The sequence below is a fragment of the Prionailurus viverrinus genome, chromosome F1 (assembly GCF_022837055.1).
Source record: "Prionailurus viverrinus isolate Anna chromosome F1, UM_Priviv_1.0, whole genome shotgun sequence".
In the NCBI taxonomy this organism is placed as follows: Eukaryota; Metazoa; Chordata; class Mammalia; order Carnivora; family Felidae; genus Prionailurus; species Prionailurus viverrinus.
This window is the reverse complement of record NC_062577.1, coordinates 25,283,548-25,305,733: the sequence shown is the minus strand read 5'-3', so window position 1 is coordinate 25,305,733 and position 22,186 is coordinate 25,283,548. Positions and strand designations below refer to the sequence as shown.

Sequence of the window (22,186 nt, the reverse complement as noted above, 5' to 3'; positions counted from 1 at the left end):
CAGGTAAGCAGCGTCCTTGGGAGCCTGGGAGATGCTGATTTATCCCTGCAGTTCAGAACAGCCTGTTTCAGCTCCAGCATGCCCTGCGTTTGGCCGGGACGCAGGGTGGTTTTGCTGGCTCCAGCCTGGTCTTCACTAGTGACCTTGGCCCAATCACTCTGGTGACCAGGGCCCCTGCCCCTAGGCAGGGCAGATGCCCGCAGGAAATCAGTTAATACGGGCAAAGTCCCGCTCAGCCTCTCTGCGAGGTGGACTTCACAGAGTGGCCCGCTTTGGGTTTGAATGCAGACTGTATGTGACCTGGGGGCATTTGATCTCTGAGCCTCACCATCCCGCCTCGAAAGAGGGATGGGAACACACATCTCCACTTTTCTGGATTACCCTGAGGATGAAGTAAGATTTAGGAAGTGCTTTGTAGTCGTCATTAGGGGTTATTCTTGTTGAAGTCATGATGGTGAATGTGTATGGAAGGAGGAGAAAGAAAGAGAGAAGGAGGTTCGTAGGGGCTGAGGCTACAAAAGGCTGCAGACAAGACAGGGGTTCCGGGGTGGGACTTGTGTCCACCTGCCTGTGTCCAGTGGCAGGTCAGGTGATTGGAACAACGGTCTGCCTGGTGGTGTGGGGGCAGGTGAGAGCCACCACAAGCCCTCCCCAGGGGACGCCATCCCTCCCCGTGTGGTCCAGAGCTCTGTGGGTGTGACTGCAGCCTTCAGCCTTTTCTTCCCAGAGTGGGGTTCCCGGCTCGGGCCGGGGGAGACCAGCCTGTGTGCTTGTGTGGCCATCTCCAGCCAGCTTTTACTTTGTAGCCCCAGGAAGAGGCCACTTCAGTTCTGGGGTTGATTGCTGGTCCAGTCTGGGTCCAGGTCCTTGTGAGCCAGTGTTATTTCTGGTAACTACACACCTGCTAGCCTCCCCCCTCCACGCACATGCCATGTGCATGCATTCACACACACACACACACACACACACACACACATTCTAGCAAAATGTGCTTAAGGAACCCACAGGGGGAGGGTCTCTTTGACGTGTGACTTTCCATAATTTCTGAATAGTTTATAGTCTAATTCCCTCGCTAAGCAAATTAAACCTTTTAAGGTAACGATCAGATGGTCCAGATAGTGTCTGTGCATGTGGACATTTGTAAGATTCAAACACACTGGTGGGACCAGGCCCACAGTCATTTGCGAAGGCCTGTAATCAAGGCAGAAGCAATTACTTAGCGGAGCAGCTCCCCCTGGGACCCGAGGCCGTATATCAGGCGGTGATGAGTCCGCGGATTGTCTCCCCGCCCCAGAGGCCCCGGTTCAGCTGCGCCTGCCCAGCCTGGGGCGAAGGCCTCCTGACATCTGTGGGGCCTGCAGCCCAGAGACTTTTCGGCCTTGGGGAATCTGTTTGGAGCCAAGTGGTTGCAAATCAACCTGGGAGTGAGATGGCATCTGAGCTGTGGAAACGGGTCCCCAAGCAGAGAGGGGTCTGGGTTCCTGGGGATGGGACGTGTGGAGGCGCCTCTTCATCCCAGGAAAACACACCAGCCAGTGTGGGGTGGGGGGTGGCCCCGTCTCCTCCTCACTGAAGGTTCAACCACCTGCCCTCTCCTTCATCTCCACCCCAGGCATTCGGTCACAGGCTCCCAACTCTTTCTATTCCCACTGCCTCTGCCCCCTCTCAGCCCCTGTCAGCTCCCCTCTGTGCAGCTGGAAGCTTCTTCCTGCCAGGCCTCCCCAAATGCCCTGCCCAGCACTTGGCCGCTGTGATCCGGCTCCACCTCATTTCCTGCTGGTTCTCTGGCCCAGGTCACGCAGGAGGGTCCCACCAGAGCCAGTGTCTGGCTTGTGGCTCTGACTCTGTGGTCCTGGGAGCCCCACTTGAGGAGAAGCCACAGGCGAATGAGAGCTGGGCTCTGTGGCCCCAGCGACATGTCAGCGCGGCAGGTCAGTCTGGTGTGAGGAGTCAGATGGGACCTCCATCCCTGAATGTCCCTGCCACACCACCATTGAGAATGGGTCCTTAGGTCTCGGGGGTCTCAAGAATCAACAAGCAACCTGCAGATGCCACAGGGGTGCTGAGACATCTGTGACACAGGGCTTCTCTGGTCTGCATGGGGGCCTTGCTAACTGTGGACGCTGGGCCCGGGGTCAGGAGTCGGGGTGGCTCTTCCAGTTGTAAGCAGATATCCCAGGTGGTTCCTCTGCACAGGGCAACTTGGTGACAGCTGAGTGAACACCTGGGCAGAGAGGAATTAGCCTGGAGTGAGCAGAGTAGGTGCCAGGAGGTAGGAGTGGGAAGGAGGGGGAGTGTAGTTGAGCCGGAGACGGCTCCCAGCCTGTCCCCATCCGGGAATGGAAATACCTACCTGGGAGGGCCATTGTGCAGTTTAAATGAGGTAGCTCACATGAAATTGCCTGCGTACTATGTGCTCGACGCGTGTTTGCCGAAACTAAGGGAGGTGGGCTGGACTCTTGCAGAAGAGGGTCGGATCTGGATCCGATGTCCCATTACCTCTTGGGAAGCAAATCTATCCCCAGCTGGGAACGGGGGGAGGGTGGAGTATGACTGAGGGAAGGGGGGAGTTGGGCTTCCTAGCCCCTTCTCTGCCACTAACTGAGCTGTGTGATCTTGGACAAGTTACTACCCCTCTCTGGGCCCCAGTTTTGTTCTGTGTTAAATGAGGGGGTTGGACTGGGTCACTGGTTCTAAAACTTTTCTAGTAGCATCCACCTCAGGATAATATTGAATGTTTATCAAGAAGAAAAGCATATTTAAAAAAAAAAAACAGCACCTGGGCGGCTCTGTCAGTTAAGTGTCCAGCCTTGGCTCAGGTCATGATCTTGAGGTTTGTGAGTTCAAGCCCCGCATCCGGCTTCACGCTGACAGCATGGGACCTGCTTGGGATTTTTTCTCTCTCCCTCTCTCTCTGCTCTCCCCCACTGTCTCTCTCAAAATAAATAAACCTAAAAAATAAAGAAAGAACCCTCCCCAGCAAAAGGCAGAGCGCTGTGGGGGCAGTTCCAATGGGTCTGGGAGCGTGTGTTGTGGGGGGCTGTGTTTCTACTCCTGAAGCCTCTGATATTACCTGGTGTCAGGCCTTCTCCAAATATGGCCCCTATGTCTGGAGAAGGCTGGCCGTTCTGGGGCAGAACTTTATGTGCCCGTGACACGGCTGTGGTGGTGATATATGTTGGAAATATTGGTACATACAGTAACAGTAAATATCAGCAACTTACCTGTCAAGTGTGGTGATAGATAAAAGAAATACATGTAGGGAAGTGTCAGCCGGGAAAAAAATATACAGCCCGCAGTAAATCACCACCAAGCAATTAAAGCATAAAATTAAGTTATGCAGTATTTTGTTTCCTCAGGACAGTGCACTGTGCTGCGTCAGCCCCCACACGCAGTCGCTGGCGTGGGCCTGGGCTCACACCCCCCAGCTGCCTCCTGATGGCCGAGTAACGAAGAACATCGGGTTCAAATCCCAGCTCCACTGTTTCTGGCTGTGTGGTCTCTCGCAAGTCATCGACCCTCTCTGAACTTATTTCCTCATGCGCAAATGGGGGACGAGTATTGATGCGTACCACAGGCATAGGCATTCCTTGTTTATTCACCAGCTGTTCACAGAACACGTGTCCTGGTCCGGTACTGCTGGAGGTACTGGACTTGGTGGTGAACAAATCAGATACGGTGCCTGCTGGGCACGGAGAGATCGGGTAGACAAACAAGAACGGTGAGGTGCATCCAAGGGAGATATGGAAGGAAGTGCTGGATGGAGCATGGGGGTGGTCAAGGAATGCCCCTGGAGAAGGTGACGTTTGCGGGGTAACCTGCAGGAAATGCAGACGTGAGCCATGTAGGTAACTGGGGAAAGAGCACCCCGAGCTGAGGAAGCCCGAGGAGCCGGTGTGGCCGGGCGAGTGAGCAGGCAGAGTGGTAGGAGGCTAGGTAGTCTTGGAAGGTCTCGGAGGCCAGTAAAGGGACATCAGCTTTTATCCTGAGCCAGGGGGGAGCCACCGGAAGGTGTGGAGCAGGGGAGTGAGATGGGATCACTGTGGCCATTGTGGGGGGAAGGGCTGAAGCCAGGAGAGCCGTTAGTGGTAGGCAAGGCATGATGGGGCCCTGAACTAGGGAGGCAGAGGTACAGATGGTCAGAAGTGGTCCAATTCTTGACCGAATTTTGGGTAGAACCGACAGGGTTTGCTGACATATTGGGTGGACATGTGCAAGGCTTTCAGCCTTAGTCACTGGAAGAATGAAATCATCATTCTCTGACGCGGGCGGGGCGGGGGTGGTGCAGATTCTGGGGAGGATCAGGAGTTTGGTTTCAGACATCCAAGCAGAGAGGCTGAAGAGACAGTGGGATATACCAGTCTGAGCTAGGCAAGAGGTCTGGGTGAGAGGTGGAAGTGAAGTCAGCGAGTGGGGTAGATGGAGGAGAGGCTGCTGGGGGGTGGGGGCTGGGGGAGAAGGGACAGAGCCAGGAGAGCTGGTCCTGTAGCCAAGTGAGCACAATGTTCTAAGGAGGAGGGAGAGAGCCAATGCCATCGAAAAGTCAGGGGAGACAAGACCTGATCACTGGGCCAGCAACGCTGGGGTCACGGGTGACGTTGGCAAGTGCAGTTTGGGTTGATTGGTGGGTGACACCTGACTGGAGTGTGTATCAGTCAGGGTTCTCCAAAGAATGGAACCAGCAGGGTGTGTGTGTGTGTGTGTGTGTGTGTGGTGTGTGTGTGTGTGATATAAAGAGATTTATTATAAGGATTGGCTCATGTGATTTTGGAGTCAGAGAAGCCCTGAGATCTGCAGTCAGCAAGCTGGAGGCCCAGGAGGGCTGATAGTGTGTAAATTCTGGTCCAGAAACCAGCAGCGTTGAGGTCTAAGAAGAGCTGATTTTTTAGTTCAAGTTTAAAGGCAGGAAAAAGCCAATGTGACCTCTTAAGGAAGTCAGGCAGGAGGAATTTCCTCTCGCTCTTGGGATACTCAGCCTTTCTGTTCTATTCAAGCCTTCAGCTGATTGGATGAGGCCCAGCCACAATGAGGAGGGCAATCTGCTTTACTCAACCTACTGATTCATATGTTAATCTCATCCCAAAACACCCTCACAGACACACTCAGAATAATGTTTGACCAAATATCTGGGCACCCCATGGCCCAGTCAAGTTGACACATAAAATTAACTAACCATCAGAGTGGATTCAAGAAAAGAGTGGTGGGGCAGGGGAGGTGGTGCCTGGGTGGCTTAGTTAAGCTTCTGGCTCTGGGTTTCAGCTCAGGTCATGGTCTTTCGATTCATGGGTTTGAGCCCCCCCCCCCCCCCCCCCGCCGTGGGTCTCCACCGCTGGAGCCTGTCTGGGATTCTCTCTCCCTGCTCCCCTGCTTACACTGTCTCTCTCAAGATAGATAAATAAGCTAAAAAAAAAAAAAAAAAGACAGAGGAGTGGGAACAGGGGCATTAGAGACCTTGCATGTAGACCCTTCTTTTGGGGAATTTTGCTCTACAGGGAGTAGAAAAGTTGGGTGGTAGATGGAGGGAGATGCGGAGTCAAGAGAGGGTTTTTGAAGTGGCAGAAATAATAGCCTGCTGGGTAGGATCTAGTTGAGAGGGGAAATTAATCACGTGGGGGCAAAAGGTACAGTTGCTGGAGGAATGATCTTATTAGGCAGGAAGAAAGGGACTCCGTGCCTAAGTGGGCAGCTGGCCTTGAACAGGGGCACAGGTGGTTCTGGGGTAGGAAGCAGAGGGAAGGCAGGACAAATGGGTGGCCGGACAGGACAGCTGAGTGCCCCTTTTCCCTGGGAAATGGGAAGCCACTGGCTGAGGGGTTGGGGGCGGGGAGCTGGGGAGAGGAGGTGTTTGGGAGCACAGGAGAGTGAATGCACTAGGGAGTACACCTCCCTGTGGCTCCCGGGCCCTGTTGAGACACGGGTCACAGATTTGAACTGAGCCTCGTCGGTGAGGTGCTGTGTCTACTCCCTGTCTGGTGGAGAAGGCAGAGGGTGGCGAGCGGGGTGGTGAGGTGAGGCTGTGTGCAAGGGAGGGGTTAGTAAGCAGAGGCCTTGCTGGGTGAGGAGGAAGCCGGGCCAGGAGGGGAGTGAGGACCTGTGCACAGCACAGCAGGAGCACTAGCTGGACCCTGTGTCAGCAGAGCTGTGGGGCTTGGTTCCTCGGGGAGGGAACTAGAAGGTCCAGAAGATGGCGTGATGGCTGGAAAGCACCGCTGGAGGCACTGCAGTTCCTGCCAACAGAAGGTCTGAGTGGATGAGTGGCTGAGGAAGGGTAGTGGCCATGACCTTCAGAGGAAGAGGTCAGAGAATTGAGGGAGCAGGGGCAGGAAGGACTGTTGTGTGGATATCGAAGTCACCAAGCATTATGGCAGGAAGGACAGGACTAAATTCACGGCGGGGGGGCTGGGGGGGGGGAGGAGGTGATGGGGAGGTGCTGGGATGACCGCCATGAGGAGGTAGCAGGGAGCGGTCTGTGGATTAAGCACAGGTGTGCACACACAGGGGTGCACGGTAGGGGCTTAGTACTTGGGAACTGCTTTCGTTAGTAGCATTTCAGTGTCTAGCGTAGGGAACCTGGGATCATAGGACAGAACTTAAAATCAGAATGTGCCAGAACATTCGTGGTATAGGATTTACATGCACCAGTTTCTAGAAGGTGTGCAGGGCCTGCCTGTTGCCCACTTTCTGCAGGATCCAGACACCCTCAGGATAGTCTACCCCCCCCCCCCCCCCAACCAGGCTTGTCGACAGCAGCAGGGGTGGACAGGTAAATGGGCAGATGGGAGCTCAGGCTGAGCACTGGACCCAAGGGTGAGACTGAGGACACGGGCCTGGCCCCTGTTGGCTGACATCTGGTGCATTTCCTTAGCCAGTGGCCTAGGCCCCTGAGGCCCGCCCTCAGGGGGGGCAGAAGTGTGGAAGGTGCAGGCAGGGTCAGTCGCAGTGTTAGGGGTCACCCCCGGGGTGAAGGGTCCCAAAGCAGCCCCTGCATTGGAGGTCTGGGGGCCGCATACTCTGGGGCTCAGAGCAGCTCAGAGCTCCTCTCCCCAAGTTCCCTTCTGGGGTAGGGACAGCACGGCTGGCTTCCCAGTGGAGGTTTGCTGTGATGCCTGCCATGTGCCAGCAGAGCTCTCAGAAGCCCGAGTTCAGGCCCCAGTTCTCTTTCTCGTTGCCTTTGTGAGCCGTGGCCGTCACCTCACCATCTGAGCCTCAGTTTCTCATCTGTTAGCAGGTATCGTAATACCTGCCTCTACATTGGATATGCAGGTGACATCTGTCAAATGTGCATGATGATGGCACAAAGCGGGATGCAAAGTTGTATTTTCGTCCACTGTGGCCTCACTGCAACCCGGGTTTGAGTCCTTTCTCGGAAAAGCTTTTGACAGGAGTTCTTGTGTTCTGTGTCCTTCCCCGATGGTTCAGACACACTTTTGTTTTGTTTTTTTTGTTTTTGTTGTTTTGTTTTACTTTTTTTGTTTAATTTATTTGAGAGAGAGAGACAATACAAGCAGGGGAGGGGCAGAGAGAGAGAGAGAATCCCAAGCAGGCTCCACACTGCCAGCATGGAACCTGATGCAGGGCTCGAACTCACGAACCTTGAGATCGTGGACTGAGGTGAAACCAAGAGTCAGTTGCTTCACCTACTGAGCCACCCAGTTGCCCCCAAACACACTTTTTAAAAAAAATTTTTTTTAACGTTTTATTTATTTTTGAGACCGAGAGAGACAGAGCATGAACGGGGGAGGGGCAGAGAGAGAGGGAGACACAGAATCCGAAGTAGGCTCCAGGCTCCGAGCCATCAGCCCAGAGCCTGACGCGGGGCTTGAACTCACGGACCGCGAGATCGTGACCTGAGCCGAAGTTGGACGCTCAACCGACTGAGCCACCCAGGCGCCCCACCCCAAACACACTTTTTAAGGAGTTCATGTGTTTATTCCTTTGCTCGTTCAGTGGGTCTTTGTTGCCTGTCTACTACAAGCTGGGCAGGGATAAGAGAATTTCCAGTGATGTTGGTCTGAGTAGGAAAGGAACTTGGGCCATTAGTAAGTCCTTCCTCGCATTTTCTTTGTCATTTGGATCACCTCTAGCTGCTTTCCCTGGGGAGACCAGGTGTCCCTGGAGGCCTGGCCAGAGAGATGGTGAGCAGGGCACGGCAGGTTGCAGCAAGAAGGCAGGGCCCTGCACATAGGAGGTGCTTGGGGACAGGAGGAAGGGGGTACTGCCTGCGAAATCTCTCAGAAGCCTTTTCTTGGGGCACCTGGGTGGCTCAGTCGCTTAAGCGTCTGACTTCAGCTCAGGTCATGATCTTATGGTTCGCGGGTTCGAGCCCCGCATCAGGCTCTGTGCTGACAGCTCAGAGCCTGGAGCCTGTTTTGGATTCTGTGTCTCCCTCTCTCTCTGCCCCTCCCTGGCTCATACTGTGTCTCTCTCTCTCTCTCAAAAATAAGTAAAACATTAAAAAAAAAAAAAAAGGAAGCCTCTTCCTTGGCTGGCATCCAGCTCCACCCCCACTCCAGTGTCCTTCAAATGTGGTCAGGTTGGTTAGACATTGCCTCTCTCAGCAGCCAAGCTCACAGTTTTACCTTATTTTGGACCAGGGGATCTAAACTATGGCCGTCTCGTTATTGCCTGTCACGGAAGGAGTCATCCAGCTTATCCAGGCACGGCTGTCTCCTCTGTGACCCCGGCTGGTCTAAGCTCTGGGAGCTCGGGGACAGTGTCCTCACTACCCTCCCTCTCCAACAAGGCAGCACCTTTCTCTGGGGCCACGGATTCTGACCAGCAGGTGGCGGGGGTGCCCCTTGGCGCTCTGGGAGCCCTGCAGGTTAAGGGGGTGCCCATAGTCCCCTCATCGAGGATCCTGCTGGCTGTGCTCCAGGGGAGGAAGGTAATAAGGAGCAACTTCCACTTACCATCGGTATAAATCCCACAATCAGGAAAATTGCTTCAATTGCTAAAAAACGCTGGTGGGAAAGTCCATTTATTTTTCATTTTTCTTGTGCACTTGCCACCCTTATGCATGAATCACTGTCGGTATGTAGATTAAATTTATACCCCCGTTATCTTTCATGTCTCTGGGGCTCTGGTTACTGAAAGCCACGGTCTGCTTCTTAGTGGTGAGAGAGACGTGGTCCTCTCCCAGGGCACTGCCACTGGGGGTCTTCACTGTGTTCTGGAGCCTCCCCTTAGCGCTCCTCGCCTCAACAAGATCAGACTTGGTGTCTGGAGAACTCTCTGGAGCTGCTGTGGCTCCAGCATCTGCAGCAAAGGATTTGGACACTGGACTCTTAGTGTTTTATGTGGGAGGGCTTCCAGGGAGTGTGAATTGGTCGGGACAAGATACACAAACTGCAGGCATTTTGAAAACACACTCTAGTAACACATATACACACAGGCTTCCTTTCTCTTTGTCCCTCCAACACACACACGCACACGCACACGCACACGCGCACATACTCACACAGGATACAACCGGGTGCCTGCCTACCTGCCCCTTTAACACAAATGACCTGGTTAGACAGCAGTTGTTGAAGAAGGCTGGTTTCACAGGTGTTCTGGGAGGTGTAGAACTTTCTAGACGTGACAGTATACTTTGTTCTCCATCCTCAGATTTAGCATCTCCGTGTACATCCTCTAAAAGCATGGGTCTCTATTTGCTGATTTATTCATTCAACAAATGTTAACTCTCCTTTCCTGGATCCTGTGCCCCTTTGAGAATCTGATGAAACCCCTCATGATGCACAAATTTGAATGACTCTGGGGTGGTTTGCCTCGGGCTAAGAACATCTGCTCTGGAGGTCTGCTCCTGTGCCACCCACAGTCCCCCCTCCACCTCCTCCTCGCCACACCAAGAGACTTTCCAGGAGTTCAGGGGTCTGGGGTCCTTCCAAGCCAGATGCCCCAGCCCCTCACACCGCAACACCCTTCTCAGACCTCATCTCAGAAAAGCAGTCCCCTGGGCCACACTTCTAGACTTAGAGACCCCCCCACTTCTCTCTCTGTGACACTGTTCCCGGGAGGGGAGCTTCTGAAACCACAGCTGGCCACGCCTGCTCCAGGCCCCTGCAGCCCCCCAGCAGGTATCATTACTGCATAAGAGACCCATCATTCTGCATTAATCTGGGATTCATCATGATAGCCATGACCATAATTAATTTATTTGGTATTAATGTGGATGAAATATGTACTGTCCTTTCAGGGGAAATCAGGCTGCCTATAAGCATTAGTTAAAAGGACCATTAAAATCAAACCTTCCCCAGATCCATTAGGCGAAGTCTTTCATCCTGAAGAAGATAAAGTTCTGCTGTGTGAAATGTCATGAATAATTAGGTTGATTGCTGTTTTAAACTCTGCCCCTGCCTCTCCAACCCCTCCCGCCTCCCTCCTGAAGGAGGGAAGACTCACCTGTAGTGGAGCACCCCCTTCATCACCCATGTCTACACTGGCCCCAGATTCCCCTCTGGCCTCCATGATCACCGGCGAGGCTCCATGTCTGTGGGCAGCGTGGGAAGGAGGCTTAAATGACCCCACTGGACTATATTTTCAATGTGTCTGCTTCTCCCGCCCTCCCGCCCTTGGCCCAGGGTGGCGGTAGGTGCCTTCCTCTCGCCTCAGTGCTGGTCCAGAAAGGTGTAGACCAGGGAGAGGGCCACAGCAGCACTGTGCAAACAGAGGTCTGTAGACTCCTTGTCCTGAATGGCATAGGGGTGTGAACATGCAGATTCCTGGGACCACCTCAGACCGGCGCATTTCAGGGGCTGTACATGGGTAGGGGATGGCGGTTGGCATGGAGAGCTTTGGCGTGTGCCAGACAGAGGGGAGAGGCAGGACAGAGAAGCCTTCGGGAGATCCCTGCTCCTGCTGCCAAAGTCAAGTTTCTCCAGAACTCCAGCACGGACGCTGGCACGTGCTGTCTCCTGGCTCCTCTTGCGAGAGCATAAAGAGGTGCTAGCTGGATGCTTTTTGCACACCAGCCCGTGAACACACACAGTGGCCCCGTGGTGCTGGTCCTCTAGGCCTCACCATACAGTCAAAGACCAGGATGTGGAGGGTGAAACAGCCTGCTCAGAGGGGGCCCAGAGGGCTATTAACCGGGCATGCGGGAGCCCCTGGCTTGTCAGCTCGGAAGAGGCACGGGAGACTGGCTCTGATCCGGCCTCTTCATTTTGTGGGGAAAGAGCCCGGGGCACAGAGCAATGAGGCTAGCCAGAGACAGAGGGGACCGGATGGTAAGCACTGGGTGGCCCAGGCTTTGACGCCCATGGACACCGCAGAGCGGTGGGCAGGAGAGGGGCTGATATGATAGGAAGTGGGGGGCAGCCAGACACCCCCCCCCACACACACACACACTGAGCTCCAGTCCCTTCCTGCTGCCTTGACAGGCGCTTCGGCACAAAATGCACGGCCTGCCAGCAGGGCATCCCCCCGACCCAGGTGGTGCGCAAGGCGCAGGACTTCGTCTACCACCTGCACTGCTTCGCCTGCATCATCTGCAACCGGCAGCTGGCCACGGGGGACGAGTTCTACCTCATGGAGGACGGGCGGCTGGTGTGCAAGGAGGACTACGAGACGGCCAAGCAGAACGGTGAGTTTCCCCCCACCCCTGCCCCGCCCCGACCTCTGCCCCGGGGCCGCCCGCTGCCCGCTCCTCCCCGGTCCTGGCGGCCAATCCCTTGGAGGGGCCCTGCTCCCTTGGAGCCCTGCTCGCTGGCGCCCTGCCTCCTCAGAGAAGCATCCCCAGATCTCTGCAGGACGGTTCATTCTCCACACCCCCCACCCTTTCGCACCCGCTGGCTTCACCGATCAGGTTCTGGTCAGCGAGAGCGTGCTGTCCCCTCCACTGCTTGGTGGCTTAAGAACAGCCAGGGGCCACGTGCTTTTCGTGTCGGTGGCTCCTTGCCTGGGGTGGGCCTGGGAGGGGGCGCTGTCTCCCAGTGGACACTGGGGCTGCTCATCTGCCTCGGGTATTGGGGTTCACGTGTTCCTCCACACTCCCACGCCTCCAAGGCCTCACTGAGTGAGAGCATAGTGTTGGCCCAAGTCAGCTTCTATTTCAGTCAATTGTCTTGTTTCCCCTGTCAGACCTCAGGCTTGTCGAGGGCAGGGTCTCCCCCTTCCTTGCGTCTCCCGAAGTCCCTGATGCAGGATCAAGCGCTCGGCGAGTCTGCGCCTTGGGAGGCTCCAATCTGCCATATAACTTCCCATCCACCTCCCCTTCCCCCAGCCCCCTCAGGGCCATTGTCCAGGGTCTTCGGCAGAGACCCCTGCAAGGCTGAGGCTGATGTCAGGCCCCACCCAGCACGTGGTCGCCACACCTGGAAAACCTGCCCTCACATGGTCAGCCGAGGCAGCGGCTGCTCTGGGGCCTAGACAGCTCTGAACCCTCAGAAAGGCCAAGCCTGACTCCCCGTCTCCTGTAGCCCCACCTCAGGCTCCTCACTCACAGTTGGGCCCCCCGGGTGGTGTGCCCTTCGCCCTGGCTCCAGATCTGGCATTTGGCCAAACGCAGCCTGGGGGATCTCAGATGCACAAAATTCACAAAACATCAAGGCCATTTGCCTTTGACTAGAATCTTTATCAACTGAGGGTGTGACTGCAGAAAGCAGCTCTGGACAGCTCTGGGCTTGATGAAAACAAAAACCCAAAAAACAAAAAGCAAAGCAACAACAAATTTCATGCATCTCCTTCTAGATCTTTCCTGGCACATGTGTGTTATATAGATCTGATCCATACATGGAGAAACTGATTTTTCTGCCCAGTAACCACGGTTTCAAGTGAGGGTTTTGTGGTGGTGAGGAGGCAGAGGTACAGAGGCCCTTTTGGTGAGGCAGCCGGCTTTGGTGGGAGGCAGGCAGGAAGGCACCGCAGGGGTGCTGGAGTCAGGGGCGTCCTCTCTCTTCTCCCAGAGCTTTGGAATCGATTCTGATGTCATAGAAGATTAGGGCATCTTGTCGGGGATAAACCATCAAGGCAGATGGACTCAGAGATCCCAGCTGCCTTTGGACCTCTGATGCCCTTCCCCAGAGATACTAAGAATTGCATGAGCTCCCTCCAGGCGGGCGGCTGCTTCTCCTCATCAGAGGCCTTGTTTAGACCCTGAGCATCCACGGCCTGGCATCCACCGCTGCTGGGGATGGTTCCAGAGGAGGGGGAGACTTAGCTGGGGAGGCAAGAATGACAGGTGCACACTTTTCATCAAGGATCATTTGTGCCATAGAAGACCTCTGTGAGACTCTGGATTTGGCATCAGAGGCTGGTGGGCATTGCTGCTCAGTCACTAACGTGGGGGTCCCCTGGCCAGCCGTGTAACTGGTTGAGCCTTGGCTTCTCAGCTCAGTAGGGTCAGTAGGAGACGGGGAACAGCACCTGCCACATGGAGCTGTTTCCTGAGGGTTAAATAGGATGAGGCTTGTGGAACGGGATGCTGAAGGAGGGTGAGACCAGCGAGGAAGACGAACAAGCAGGGAGGTGAGATCTGCTGTAGGTTTTCAAATAGCAGAAGGTTACACAGCATTCCTGACGTGTTCCTCCTGCCTCTGGCTGTTGGTGGGCAGGTCCCAGCCCATCCTGTGAAATCTGAGTGATCCTTAGTGCAGCAGGGGACCTTTATCTGCTTTGGGACATTTGGCTTTTTTTTTTTTTTTTATGTTTTAATTCCTCCTTGCTAATCTAAACCCTCTTTCAGGCTTACAGTTCCCTTCCTTGTGCTACACAAAGGACCTAATATCAGCTATTTGTACCTTAGTGTGAATGATTTTGTTCATTTGTTACATCTCCCTGGATATTTGCATTTTCAATATAATGAGGTTGCATTTTATGCCGAGGACAAGTGCTAGGAGACCCTGCATAATTCAAAACTAACATATTTTAAGACTAATTTTCCCATAGGAATTAATGTAAAAAGTAGGAGGGGGGGATGTATTCTGGAAGCACATAAATCCATAACCGGTGAAGTGTATCTTTGCCTTAATGCTACTTTTTATTTTCTCAGCACTATCTCTAATACCTTGCAGAATGCTCTCTCCTAAATTAACAGCCTAGGATATCATGGTCTCGCTTGGCCTTCCTCATAGCGTTTTATCACATTTAACTTCCGTACCAAAGTTATTGATTTTTGGGTACATTTTTCAGCATGAGCACTGCCACCACTACTTAATGAATACTTGGATGACATTGTTATAGGATATAAAAAAGATTTTAAATTATAATAACAGTGAATGTTAAAATAACAGCATAATAGTTCCCATAATCGCAAGAAGGAAGTCCTATGGACGTAGACAGCAGTTCTGAACAGAGGGGCCACCGGCCCAGGATGACAGGTATATCCCAGTGGCACCACCAGCCCAGGATGACGGGTATATCCCAGTGTGCCACCAGCCCAGGATGACGGGTATATCCCAGTGGCACTGCCATCTAGCCATGGTGACAACAATTTCTAAATCACGAGGCCAGCTTATTTAAAAATTAGGCAATTCTTGATGAATTAAAATTTTCTGATGGTTTTATGATTTCAAATTTTATATCTAAAGCCTATACAGGTATTTTTAAAGTGCACTATTTCATACTGGCATCAAACGCTGGCATGCTGTTATCTCTGTAAATATGGGCAGAAGGGATTGATTCCTTATAACAGAGTTTGAAATATAGAGAGTTTTGGAGGCTTTCCTCAGTTTCTCCCACGATGGCTCTAAAAGCCTTTCTCTTTGGATCCAGGGCTCCAAGGGAGGGATGGGGTGGCAGGGGGTTGTGGACGATAATAGCTCTGCTAGAGGAGAAAACAGCCCAAGGAGAAGAGAGGACAAGGGACTTCGTCCTCCCTCTGCTGTGTGCATGACTGCAGTGTGGACTTGGGCTGTACAACATGCTGCCCAACTTAGGGCAGATGGCATTGCCCCAGGCTTCGGAGTGGAGAGGTAACTCGCCCACATCACTCACTCGACTCAACAAGTCTTGAGCCCAAGTCTTTGGGCTGCAAGAAAACCTTTTCAGAACTGTCGTGAGCACTGAATGCACACAGAGTTCTCAGATCACACCAGGCACATAGTAAGTGCTTAGCAAACATTGGCTTATTGTTGTTCCTAAGAGAGGGTTTTCTTGAATGGGAAAGAAGGAAGAGAGAAACAGGGTGGGAATGTAGTAGAGACATCTTATAGGACACACAGAGGAGGAAGCACAGAAAACCCAGAGAGCCAGGGACACGGTGGCTGACCTACTCTTTGCTGACTCGGGGATGCCATGCAGAGAGGATGGGTGTAAGTCTAGTGCCAGGAGAGGAGATGAGCCGTCTGCACTTGGCTGTGTGCTGCTGACTGCACCCGGGTGCCTCTGTGCCTGACTGAACAAACCAGCCTCTAACAGTATTCTGCTCAGAATCCACTGAAGGCTGATCCACCAGTATGTTGTCCTGAGCACTCTTTAGACCGGTGGTTTTCTAAAAATTTGGGCTGTGACCCAGAGTAAGGAACTCATTTTACCTTTCAGCTCACCACACCTATTCAAACAGTGAGCACTAAGCAAGTCCCGGAAGCGATGCTTGCCCTCATCTGTCCCGTCTCAGCCCATCCGTCCTACTTCCTCGAAAGGTTCTCGGTTGACATTACAACCCGCTCACGCGTTCTGACCCATAATTGATGAACACCGCTTAGGGGTCACCCCCGCTGAGCCCAGGGAGGCCACCGGGAAGGGGCCTGCGGGCAGGAGGGGGCAGGGGCGTCTGGGGCGGCCCAGAATGCACTTCACCCACCCTGGCTCATTTGCCTTCACAGCCCAGCTACGGATCCACAGGGACGTCCAATCAGAGTGTTTGCCAGGACAGGGAAGCGCATGGAATTGCGCACCTTGGGTCTGGTGGGAGCCCCGGGGGACTGAGAAGGGTGGGGAGCTGAGGGAGGGACTGTTGTCCTCATGTTCCTGTGAGTCGGGAGGGCCCGTGGTGAGGAGAGGGCTCCGTGGGGGTGGGGACCGTGCCACTCTGTCGTTCACCGTTCCGGCCCGCGGCTCTGCCCACGGCGGGCAGGGCTGCGTGAGGAGAGGAGGAAGGGGGACGAGCCCCCGCTGCTTCGGGCAGGCAGAGCCCTGTAAGGAGTGGTCTTCACCGCAGATGACTCTGAGGCCGGAGCGAAGCGGCCCCGGACCACCATCACAGCCAAGCAGCTGGAGACGTTAAAGAACGCCTACAAGAACTCCCCCAAGCCTGCCCGGCACGTGAGGGAGCAACTGTCCTCGGAGACTGGCCTGGACATGAGGGTCGTACAGGTGAGACACCCTGGCCTCCTCTGCTTTCTCGGGGCCCCAGGCCTGCGCCCTCCTGCTGGGCCTGGGACAGGGCCCCGGTGTCCTGTGCCCTCTACACGCTACAAGGGCGAGGCTCAGGGCGCACCCGGGGAGCTGGGCTTCGGGCCGTGACCCTGGGAAGCTTGTGGAAACAGGGACAGAGTCCTGAGGCCCAGGCAGAGGGAGTCGTGGACACATCACCCTCCTGGCCCTGAACTCCACAGAGGCTTCAGGGCCTGGCTCCAGCTGCCTGTCCTGGGGACCCTGGGGGCTCTGGGTTTGTGGCGGACACCCCCTGAGTGTGTCCCTTCTGCTTGTGCGGCAGGTTTGGTTTCAGAACAGAAGGGCCAAGGAGAAGCGCCTGAAGAAGGACGCGGGGCGGCATCGCTGGGGGCAGTTCTATAAGAGCGTCAAGAGGAGCCGGGGAGGCAGCAAGCAGGAGAAGGAGAGTTCTGCCGAGGACTGTGGGGTTAGTGACAGTGAGCTGAGCTTCCGAGGTGAGCAGGGCTGGAGGGGCGAGGCCGAGGCCTTAGGAAAGGCCCCTGGGAAACAGTAATTCTTGACGCTCAGGAGGGATCTTTCTTGAGGCCTTGACGGCTGCCTCCAGCACATAGGCTCTTCCCTGCGACTCGCAGCAAAGGAGGGGGGCGGTGGTGGGGATGGTGGAGGCCGCGTCAGTGGGACAAGGAGTAGGGAACAAGAGAGCTCTGCTGCTGAAATGTGGAAGCCGGGTTCCCTAGGCCCGTGGGCCCCAAGGCCTCCCCTCCTTTCCTGCTGACTGGGGCTCTCTCTCACCAGCCCGGGGGAACTGTAAACAGACCGCTGTGTCTCAGCCCTGCATTTCCCTCCTCTGCAGGGGCACGGGCCTCCCTCCCGGGATCCCCTAGAGTGACCCCTCTCTCCTTTCCTGGTGGTGGTTGGGGAGGACATGCTCCATAGGCCCCACGCCCTGGGAAGTCAATACTGTGAGTGCCTGTGAGAAGGGGGCAGGCCTCGCTTCTGAAATCCCTTCCCCCACTGCTCACTTCATCCTGTCCCCTGCACATAAGCTTCGCAGCATGCGCTACATTCAGATTTGTGCATCAGCAAAATTGCAAATTCCTGCATGTTTCGGATCCGGAGGTTGTTTGCAAAAAGCTGTAGCTGTTCTCATGTACTGAGTCCTCAGCTGTGGAAGGTCTTCTGTCGTGGGTGGATAGAAAGAGTAGGGAGCTGGGGGTTGGAAGTCTGGTTGCTGATTGTGGCTCTCTCAAGCCGATTCACTTTTCTTGAGCCTCAGTTTCCCCCTCTGTAAATGGGGATGAACTGCGTCCTTGCCCACCTCACAGTGGTGTTGTGGGGTTCAGTGAACACAGCTGACCGTGCATGTGTCTGGGGGAAGCTCAGCACAGTTTTATAGTCGGAGACATGACTGTCCCCACAGCGAGCCTGTGGCCCCCACAGAGGGCCCTGCCATATCGGATGACAGGTATGGGCAAAAGGCCAAGTAATGGCTGTTTTCCAGTGGAGCTGAGACTTCGTCTCTCTGCTTCCTTTTAAAGGGCATGAGTTCTCCTCGCCCCTTCGCATTTTCAGGTTGGAGCAGGGGGCAGGCCTAGGGCAGGCCCTCAGAAGGAATGCGTGTTGAAGTCTTTCTGGGGAGGCTTGATGGGAATTGGTGCACAGGCCCGGGGTGGGAACAGAAGAGGAGGTTGGGGGGCAGAGGACAGAACAAGCTGCCCACCAGGGCGCGATGCCCCGAGAGGACTGTGGCTCACTCTAGAGGCCTGCCCTGCGGGGCCCTGGGAAGGGCTCAAGGGCCTATGCTCACCCTCCAGTCCTGTTGGTGGGGTTAGGAAAGCCATTTAATCTCATCTGAGCTGCAAAATCAACGTCTGGAGCAGGCAGGATTGTTAAGTCTTGCTTTGTAGCTCTTTTCTGTTGGGTGCAGCTGGGTCCCCAGGTTGACACATCAGGGGTCTCTCTGGGTAATTATAGAACTCTTCATTTCTTAAGACTAAAAGTGCTCACCTCTGTTGGAGAGGTGAATTCTTCTAGGTAGCACAGATTCCATTAGAAACCCTTAATGAAATTCATCAAAAAACAAGAAGGACCATTTGCCTTCCTCACGTCAACACTTTGTCCCCAGTGAAGAGCTTATTCGATAGAGAGAGAAACCAAGTCCTTTGCTGTTGAACCTCTTTTCCAGGTGGAACAGAAGGATTTTCGTACACATGCCTAAGAGTGGTCCTCAGCTATCCTTACCACATGGGCCTGCTTCTTTCCCAACCAACCAAACCAACCCTTTTCTCAGCTTGAAAGCTTTCATATTAAATCCTGTCAGCATGTAGTTTCCATTGGTAAGGTTGATAACATATGACCCACAAACCTCAGGCATTCCTATTCTTTACTGTAGCCATCTTAGTACATGAGCACCATGGGACCAACAAACTCCCCAAACATTTGTCCAGTCTTCTGGGATCTGCATTTAGTCTCTGCAGGTGTTTCTTATTTTCCCCCCTGATGCGGGTCAGTCTGTGGGTGACACGTTGGTGTCTGACTCATGCACGGCAGCGAGGCAGCTGCCGTCCTTGGGCTTCTTTCTTGGTCATGTGTATTCCTAGGTTGTGAAGAACAGGGACCACTGGAGTCCTGGCGGCTGACAATAAATCTCCGTTCTTTTGTCCACAGAGGATCAAATTCTCTCAGAACTTGGCCACACCAATAGGATTTATGGCAACGTGGGGGACGTTACAGGCGGACAGTTAATGAATGGGAGCTTCTCCATGGACGGGACAGGACAATCCTATCAGGACTTGAGGGATGGGAGCCCCTATGGAATCCCCCAGTCTCCATCCTCCATATCGTCCCTGCCATCCCACGCTCCTTTGCTCAATGGGCTGGATTACACGGTGGACAGTAATTTGGGCGTCATTGCGCACGCAGGGCAGGGAGTAAGCCAGACGCTGAGAGCCATGGCTGGGGGACCCACCTCTGACATCTCCACAGGAAGCAGTGTAGGCTACCCCGACTTTCCAACTAGCCCAGCCTCTTGGCTCGATGAAATGGATCATCCTCCTTTTTAAACATCTCTCCTCCCCACCCTACCCGTCCTGGCTTGAGAGAATATCTTCAAGGATCGAAAGAGACTTGCCTTTTAAGGATCAAAAGTGCACCAATGTGAATTTCCATTATTTTCAATGGAAGTCCTCCGCTGATCCCTAGGCGGTCGAGAGACCACACTAGGGCACTGTTATCCTGGGGAAGTGGTGGGAACACTGCCTCCTTTCAGAACACGGCACAGGGGCGCACAGCCTAGAGCGCTAGGGTGCTGCTTGGCGGCTTCCTCCCCTGCCCCCTGCCCTGCTTACAGGCTTTGGCTGCTCAGTGCTTGGGAGCACGAGGTGACTGTCAGGCCACCTTGGCCTTTGGGAACTCTGCTCCAACTGGTGTGTCTCGTGAGATGTTTCCCGAACCACTGCTCTCACCAGAACTGAGATTCCTGAGGCAGAGGCATCACGGCCCTCGAGTATAATAAAAGTGATTTCTGGACCACCCTATTGAACTCTAATTTTGAAAAATAAAAAGCCACTTATTAAAGGTCAGTGAAAACTTTGATGGCCACCGTTTGATATTGAATACATGTCCCCTTCTTCTTCTTCTTTTTTTTGCTGTGAGAAATGTGACTTCTTCCCTGCCCAGAAGTCCAAGGCAGACAACACTTCTCAGTTTTGGTTTTAAAGAAACCCCATCCCTGTCACTGAATCCCTGATGGCAAGAAGTGGTTTTCCTTGCAGGTGACTCAGGCCGGAGCTGAGTGGCCCTGGACCATCACAGTGACTGCCCGACGAGTCCCCTCAGTGCACAGTGTGCCTTTTTAATTTGCTCGTTATCATTTATTCCACAAGACAGGCTGAGGGGTACAAAGTGATCAAAGCTAAAATGCGGAGAGAACAGAACGACAATCAGTGAGAGTGTGCGGTCCGCTTAGCCGGGTCAGCAGGCCGCCTCCCAGCGCTCCCCATCCTGTAGGCTGAAATGACACGGAGTCTGTTTGCGGGAGTTGCTGTAGATGAGGTTGCAAGCCCACCCCAGCTGCAGCCAACCCTTCCCAGCCCTTTAAAAAGGAGAGATTTTGCCACCATGGTAGCCAGCTCGGTTGGATGGTTTTGGTATCTTGCAAGAACTAGTAATGCTTTTCGGCCTCTCTTGGTTGGGAGGGATCACTAGGGAGCAGCCCTAAGATCGTCCAAAGGGTTCCAAGTGGTCCTCGGGCCGCCGGTTTCTGGGCTGCTGGTGCTCCAGGCCTGTGCTCAGAGAGGCAGAGCTCTCCAGCCAGTGGCTGTATGGACTCTCAGCCTGCAGGTTTGTTCTAGCCCATCACCCAGAGGGCGAGGCCGACCCCTGCTTCAGCTGCACCCCTGCGGCAGCCCGCACTTCTGTGGGAAGTGCCTGGTGTTACGCACCTCACCTCCACCTCTGTCCATCAGGAAGTTGTCCGGTGCACGCTGGGATTTAGCTAGGCAGGATTTCTCCCAGTACCCTTGGGAAATGCTGGTTTGCTTCTTCTGGCTTCCGGCCTCCATTTTCTTAAGATCAGAGAGCAGGAGAGGGTGACACGGCATTGCCTTTCTTCCACTGAAGGGATGGGGCCGGAGATCCGAAGGGCCCCTCCTTCTGTGGACGGTTCGTCACCTTTTGAGGACCACAGGGTTTAGGCACGTGGTAGGCGGGCTAATGGTAGACAAAAAACACTTCCTCTTTGGCTGCTGCATCTATTGTAAATTCCTTTCCAGGAACGAAACTGAGGTCCGTCCAGCTTCTTTAAAATACCTAGTCAGTAAATTCCTGGGATCAGCCTTCATGCCACGTTTTCTCTGCTCCATTTGGATTTTGTACCCTTATTTTGTGGGGTGCTGCAATTGCTGTCAGTTTTGCTTGGAGAGTCTACAAATGTAGACGTCCGGAGGCTCCAGGTGTAGGGATGCTGGTGTATTACGCCTAGCCAATTCCGCTGCTGGGAATCCCCGAGTAGTGTGAGCCCTGGCAGTGGGGGCAGGGGCACACATGCAAGCTGATAAGCCACGTGAAGGAAAGGAAGACACAACTGTCTCTTTGGAGGATGGCTGCTTAAACACACGATTCTTAGCCGGCTGCTCACCATACAGAGGAGACGGTGCTGGGCGACGAACCAGTGACACACCGTCCCACCCAGACCACTATCTCGGCTGGACTGTTTGGCCTAGTATCTCACACGATCTCAGAGGCACTTCGTATTTTTGGTGAGCACAGTGCAGGGAGGGCGGACTCTTTAGAGACATGCCCCCCTCTGTATGACATTGGGCTTTTAAGATCACCTGAAGTTGACCCGTTTTTGTTTTTGTACGTGAGTTCATCATGCTCACTCCTGATCCGCTGGTGGAAGAATGGACGCTGTCCTCATTCCTACTAATAACAGAAGTCTCCTGCAGCCCTCAGTGAGCAGTGCAGCCGGTGGTAGTAGCCTCCTTGGTTTTGGTGGGTTGGCTGGCTTGAAGAACCCTTGAGGGAGCACTCCCAGAAAGCCAGGAGAGCTTGAACGAAGTGCCCTAGAGCCACCTCCCCAGAAAGCAGTGAACATTAGTGCCTCATTTAGAAGTACAGCCACAATAACAGGCCTCGGCTTTTAAGTGTATCTCCTTGCAAGTGAGGTTAGCATACGGATGGGCCGGTGCCATCAGTGAGCCGCAGCAGGCGAACACTATTCCTTGGCTCTTCTGTGGCTCAGAGAGGGAGAATAGAACATCACCTTGAGATTCTCTGAAGGGCACTCCTCCATTGCTCCTGAGGGCGATAGTTTAATATTATAGTAATAGTCCATTACTGAGGTATAAGGTGCTACATGGGGGTTGTTTCCTCCTGGCTAAAATGATAGGAATTTTTAAAGTGAAACGAGAAC

At 54.0% G+C, this 22,186-nt stretch overlaps 1 protein-coding gene across 1 annotated transcript in view; it reads left to right on the top strand.

The window, feature by feature from the left end:
- LHX4 (LIM homeobox 4) overlaps positions 1-19,334 on the top strand; it is a 41,675-nt gene extending 22,341 nt beyond the window's left edge. Inside the window, exons 3-6 of the mRNA XM_047841010.1 lie at positions 11,379-11,581; positions 16,097-16,251; positions 16,595-16,766; positions 18,940-19,334. Of these exons, the coding sequence (XP_047696966.1) occupies positions 11,379-11,581; positions 16,097-16,251; positions 16,595-16,766; positions 18,940-19,334 (925 nt within the window). The remainder of the gene's footprint in view (positions 1-11,378; positions 11,582-16,096; positions 16,252-16,594; positions 16,767-18,939) is intronic.
- Positions 19,335-22,186: the final 2,852 nt, after the last annotated feature.